Genomic DNA, 6000 nt, shown 5'->3' with positions numbered 1-6000 from the left:
AGCATCTGCTGCTTCCATTGAACGCGTGTCACCTCTTTCCTCCGGTTCTTTGGTAAAATCGTTACACAAACCACATGCACGTACACAGACACTCACACACTGACACAATCACAATGTTCCACGCTGAGGTCATTTCCTGTGTATGTTGCTTGTTGACATTATGTTGGGGTTCATGTGTCAGTTGAGCAATTTCATTTCTGTTTAAAACTTCCTAAAGAATGCAAACAGGAGTGGTCATTTTTATTAATAGCACAACTACTGATAAACACACTACACAAATATGTCCTTCGTAAAATATTGTTATTCTCCTAGTTTCAAACCGCTCTCACGACCCCCAATAACAGACGTCTCTAGGGGTGTATTAGTGTTTCTATGCTGTGGTACTACGACATGTATCACGAAGGTCTATACAGTCCGAACCACTCTATGATCTACGTGTGTGTTGTGTTCAAAGTGTGTGTGTACCGTTTGTCAATGTCTTCGATGTGCTAATAATACACTTCCTGTATTAAATGCTCTATGGGCCTGTGTTATATGTGAACATCTGGGTGAACCTGGGGGCGTACTCATCAGGAACCAATCGGATCGAAACAGGGCGGGACCTTCGTGAACTCGTCCAATAAAGACGAGCTTTCATTATGCACTGATCTGTAAGCGGTTGAGCTGTGGAAGCAAATTGTTCATAAGCATCAGGGATAATTATTTCTATAAAACAGAGTCTAACGTTATAAAACAGAGTCTAACAACGTTATAAAACAGTCTAACGTTATAAAACAGAGTAACGTTATAAAACAGAGTCTAACAACGTTATAAAACAGTCTAACAACGCTATAAAACAGAGTCTAACAACGTTATAAAACAGAGTCTAACAACGTTATAAAACAGAGTCTAACAACGTTATAAAACAGTCTAACAATGCTATAAAACAGAGTCTAACAACGTTATAAAACAGTCTAACAACGCTATAAAACAGTCTAACGTTATAAAACAGAGTAACGTTATAAAACAGAGTAACGTTATAAAACAGAGTAATGTTATAAAACAGAGTCTAACAACGCTATAAAACAGTCTAACGTTATAAAACAGAGTAACGTTATAAAACAGAGTAATGTTATAAAACAGAGTCTAACAACGCTATAAAACAGTCTAACAACGTTATAAAACAGAGTAACATTATAAAACAGAGTAACGTTATAAAACAGAGTCTAACGTTATAAAACAGTCTAACAACGTTATAAAACAGAGTCTAACAACGTTATAAAACAGAGTAACGTTATAAAACAGAGTCTAACGTTATAAAACAGTCTAACAACGTTATAAAACAGAGTCTAACAACGTTATAAAACAGAGTCTAACATTATAAAACAGAGTCTAACGTTATAAAACAGAGTCTAACGTTATAAAACAGTCTAACAACGTTATAAAACAGAGTCTAACAACGTTATAAAACAGAGTAACGTTATAAAACAGAGTCTAACGTTATAAAACAGTCTAACAACGTTATAAAACAGAGTCTAACAACGCTATAAAACAGAGTCTAACACTATAAAACAGTCTAACATTATAAAACAGTCTAACACTATAAAACAGAGTCTAACGTTATAAAACAGAGTCTAACACTATAAAACAGTCTAACATTATAAAACAGTCTAACACTATAAAACAGAGTCTAACGTTATAAAACAGTCTAACAACATAAAACAGAGTTTGACTGCTGAAGCCACATGCTCATCAATGAAAACTGTAGTGACACAAGTGTACAAGGACTTATTCATTTATTTACACAATTTTAAAATACACAAATACAGTGGCATTACAAATGATGAGCAAAACTGACGACAAGACTTCCCATGACTCAGTGAGTGATGCATTGTGGGAACCAACGCAAGGTTTCCGTAGTCCGTCCCCACGTAGATATGCAAACACAAAACAAGAAGGAAATAAAAAGAGAGAGAAGGGAAAGACATGACATACCCAGAGAGAAACGAGAGATCCCACGTAAAGAACTGTACTTAACACAAGTGTACCTTGATCGTCATTACCCACAATCCCACACTGAAGAGAATGAGGTGGGAGGTTCTTTTTTTTTGAGACCATCAGCCGGTCGGTTCGAGGGTTTAAAACTAACTTACCCAAAACTACAATGGAGTGAAGCATTCAACCCCCCCCCCCCCCCCCCCATACACTACCTTCATCATCATCATCATCATACTACACACAGTGGCTAATACAGAGCTGGAGGTAGAACTTAACCCTAACCACAGATCTAGGATCAGGTTATCCAACTAACTCCTAACCTTAACCATTAGGAGGAAAACAAATACATCTGATCCTGGAACTGCTACCAGCTCCTAATGCAGACATGATATTTCACCGTTGAGTACTAGGTACATCCTATATACATGACAACAGAAGACAGACGCACTAAACTAGTCTGGTCTCAGATCTGGTTGGACTCTCTTGCCAACTCCTTGTCACTCATTATAATGCACTGAGTGATAAAGTTGACAAGTCAGCACAAACTGATCCAGGAACAGGCTACCACTAAACCCCCTTTATCCCAGACTACAGAAAAGGCCTACAACACCCTGAGGCAGTACTACACTGAATGATGTGACCAGTGGGTTGGCCCTCGTCCTGAACTAACCAATAGGACAACCAGAAGAGAGAGAAACGTAGCATTGGTCGATAGTCTCCTGTACATCCACCAAACCGAACTTTGCCCTCTGGCAATTATCAGATCACTTTTTTTCTCAGAAACGTAGTTTCATTACGGTAAAAACATTTTAAAATATTGATTGATAACAAAATAAAAAATAAAAAGTTTGAGATTGTGGTGGATTGAAAGCATAGGTTGAAATAGGCATTTTAAAGCAGACCCCCCCCCCCCCCCCCAACACACATTTAACTGACCAACAAGTTCACCAACAAAAATAACTGCTACATGAGTGTGGAGACGGGTGATTCACAGCTTTCAGCCCCAGGACACCAACAGCAGAAGAGGAAGAGGAGGCTGAAGAGAGACGAGGTGATGGAGAAACAGACTGACTAGCAGAGAAGACATCAGCAACCCCCCCCCCACCCCACCCCATCCCATCACTATGGACAAACAACCAGTCCTTATTTAAAACTGTCACACACACACACAGTCACTATAAGCTTCAGAACAGTAGAGGATTTGCTTTCTCCCAGTCCCCTTTAAAAACAACAGAGAGGGACACGTCTCCAACAGCACCCTATCCCCTATTCAGTCCACAAGCATGTAGCTCCACCCACATCGGCTGAACACGTGTATGTGACCAATAGAATGGACCAGAGCCCAGTAGGGAGTAGGGTGGTGTTTGGGACCCTCTAAACAAACCCGCTGTCCAGTTGGAGAATAGTACTCTCTTTCTCGGCATTGCATTGTGGGGATTAAGAGAGTCTTTTGAGGACACGAAAATGGAACCCAGACCATCTCCCGCTGCACAAACAAGACCTCTCTCACATGACCTTCAGAGTTTCAATTAGGGGTTATTCATTCAATATGACTTCCATCGTCTCTCTTTAAAAACAGAAAACACACTTGACTTTTCACTTAAGACACGATTTATGATTGGCATGAGTCCGTTGATATTCGGCAACCGTGTAAAAACAGCAACACACACAGCCAGTGTAGTCAGAACAGAACACTGCCAGTACAAACAACTTTTAATCAACTTCACCTAAAATACAAACAGAGGAAAAGTCAAGTAAATAAAGTAAAAAAAAACAACAGGAAAGAGAAACAAGCTGATGGTTTTTATCAGGACAGCAACTCTGGAGGAGAACTGTCTGGCTGGGAGGGGCATCTGGTCCATCAGAAGTGATGGAGTAGGAGAGAGAAGTGATGGAGGAGGAGAGAGAAGTGATGGAGGAGGAGAGAGAAGGAGAGAAGTGATGGAGGAGGAGAGAGGGAGAGAAGTGATGGAGGAGAGGGAGAGAAGTGATGGAGTAGGAGAGAGAAGGAGAGAAGTGATGGAGGATGAGGTGTGTAAGGGGCGTTAAGCAGGTCTGTGTGCCCCATGTCAGTGTCCTCGCTGGGGTTCACAAAAGCAGAGGGGTGGGGGGGCAGTGACTGTTCTGGGTGTGCCAGGGGCAACAAAATCCCTCCTTCCCCCCTCTCTTGTTTCTCCTCCTCCTCCTCCATCCCCGTCTCATCTCCTCCTCTTCCATCCCCGATGAGCACGGCTGAACGCTCTCTGAGTCGTGTGTGTGTGTGTGTGTGTGAGAGAGAGAGAGAGTGTGTGTGTGTGTGTGTGTGTGTGAGAGAGTGTGTGTGTCATCCACCCTGTTACAACAGCATGAGCTTGTTACTTAGCAGAGATCAGCTGATGTCAAAGAGGCAGAGCATCAGTCTGTGTGTTTTGATTGGCTGGTTGGATGGATGGAGTTGCTAGCGGATGACGAGGTCCTTGTCCTGCCTTTTGATTGGTTGATTGTGTAAGAGTCCAGGCATCTGATGGGTTGACTGGTTGTTTCAGTAAGCGTCCTCCAGGTATTGAAGTGTGTGTTGGTGTGTGGTATGGTGTGTGTGTTGGTGTGTGGTATGGTGTGTGTGTTGGTGTGTGGTATGGTTAGGGCCGTGCATGGTTTAACCCTCCAGGGTGGTGATGGGGGCAGAGGGACTCATCGAGGGGCTGCTGACTGGAGGCCACTGGGGGTGACACGAGAGAGAGCCTGGAGACGACAGAGAGGGCAGAGAGACAGAGAAGTTAGTACAGTAGCCATAGATAGTGACATTACACGTTAGAAAAGGGGACTTGGAGGGATTTAAGAGGTTGAACACAACACACGGAGGGAGGGAGGGAGGAACAGCCCTCAAATATTACAGTCTATAGTCTACAAACATCCAGGTTATAGAGCCAGCGAGCCAGCAAGCCAGCCAGCCAGGCTCCGTAAGAAGCATCTCAAGGTCCTGGAGTGGCCTAGCCAGTCTCCAGACCTGAACCCAATAGAAAATCTTTGGAGGGAGCTGAAAGTCCGTATTGCCCAGCGACAGCCCCGAAACCTGAAGGATCTGGAGAAGGTCTGTATGGAGGAGTGGGCCAAAATCCCTGCTGCAGTGTGTGCAAACCTGGTCAAGAACTACAGGAAACGTATGATCTCTGTAATTGCAAACAAAGGTTTCTGAACCAAATATTAAGTTCTGCTTTTCTGATGTATCAAATACTTATGTCATGCAATAAAATGCAAATTAATTACTTAAAAATCATAATGTGATTTTCTGAATTTTTGTTTTAGATTCCGTCTCTCACAGTTGAAGTGTACCTATGATAAAAATTACAGACCTCTACATTCTTTGTTAGTAGGAAAACCTGCAAAATCGTCAGTGTATCAAATACTTGTTCTCCCCACTGTATATGGGACAGCAGCCTCTAATGTGCAGGGTTACATAACAGGGTGGAAGCCGGCTAGTGATGGCTATTTAACAGTCTGATGACCTTTAACAGTCTGATGACCTTGAGATAGAAGCTGCTGTCGGGCATTTTTACTAATATTTTAACCAACGACGGCCTACCCCGGCCAAACCCGGACGATGCTGGGACAATTGTGCGCCGCCCTATGGGACTCCCAATCACAGCCGGTTACGATACAACCTGGAATCAAACCAGAGTGCCTGTAGTGAGGCCTCAAGCACTGAGAAGCAGTGCCTTAGACCGCTGCGCCACTCGGGAGACCACTAGGGCAGATGTGCTTCTAGCTCCTAAGCAGCAATAACATCTACTAAACATGTGACCAATAACATCTACTAAATAGGTGTATGTGACCAATAACATCTGTTAAATATGTGTATGTGACCAATAGCATCTGTTAAATAGGTGTATGTGACCAATAACATCTGTTAAATATGTGTATGTGACCAATAACATCTGTTAAATATGTGTATGTGACCAATAACATCTGTTAAATAGGTGTATGTGACCAATAACATCTGTTAAATATGTGTATGTGACCAATAACATCTGCTAAACATGTGAC

At 42.4% G+C, this 6000-nt stretch overlaps 1 protein-coding gene across 2 annotated transcripts in view; it reads right to left on the bottom strand.

Annotated features, from left to right (window-relative positions):
• Window positions 1–1758: 1758 nt before the first annotated feature.
• Window positions 1759–6000, bottom strand: part of LOC118937809 (casein kinase I) — a 67693-nt gene continuing 63451 nt past the window's right edge. The window contains exons 9-10 of one of the 2 annotated variants that reach the window (XR_005035253.1): window positions 4578–4698; window positions 1759–4541 (exon numbers count right to left, since the gene is read on the bottom strand). Coding sequence is in view for 1 of the 2 variants with exons in the window: in XM_036939417.1 (XP_036795312.1) it covers window positions 4648–4698 (51 nt within the window). In the remaining variant the exon portion in view is untranslated. Of the gene's footprint in view, window positions 4699–6000 lie in introns of both variants that reach the window. The other variant, XM_036939417.1, reaches the window with a different exon arrangement.

This window comes from Oncorhynchus mykiss, chromosome 12, assembly GCF_013265735.2.
Source record: "Oncorhynchus mykiss isolate Arlee chromosome 12, USDA_OmykA_1.1, whole genome shotgun sequence".
NCBI lineage: Eukaryota > Metazoa > Chordata > Actinopteri > Salmoniformes > Salmonidae > Oncorhynchus > Oncorhynchus mykiss.
This window is presented reverse-complemented; position numbering and strand designations above follow the sequence as displayed.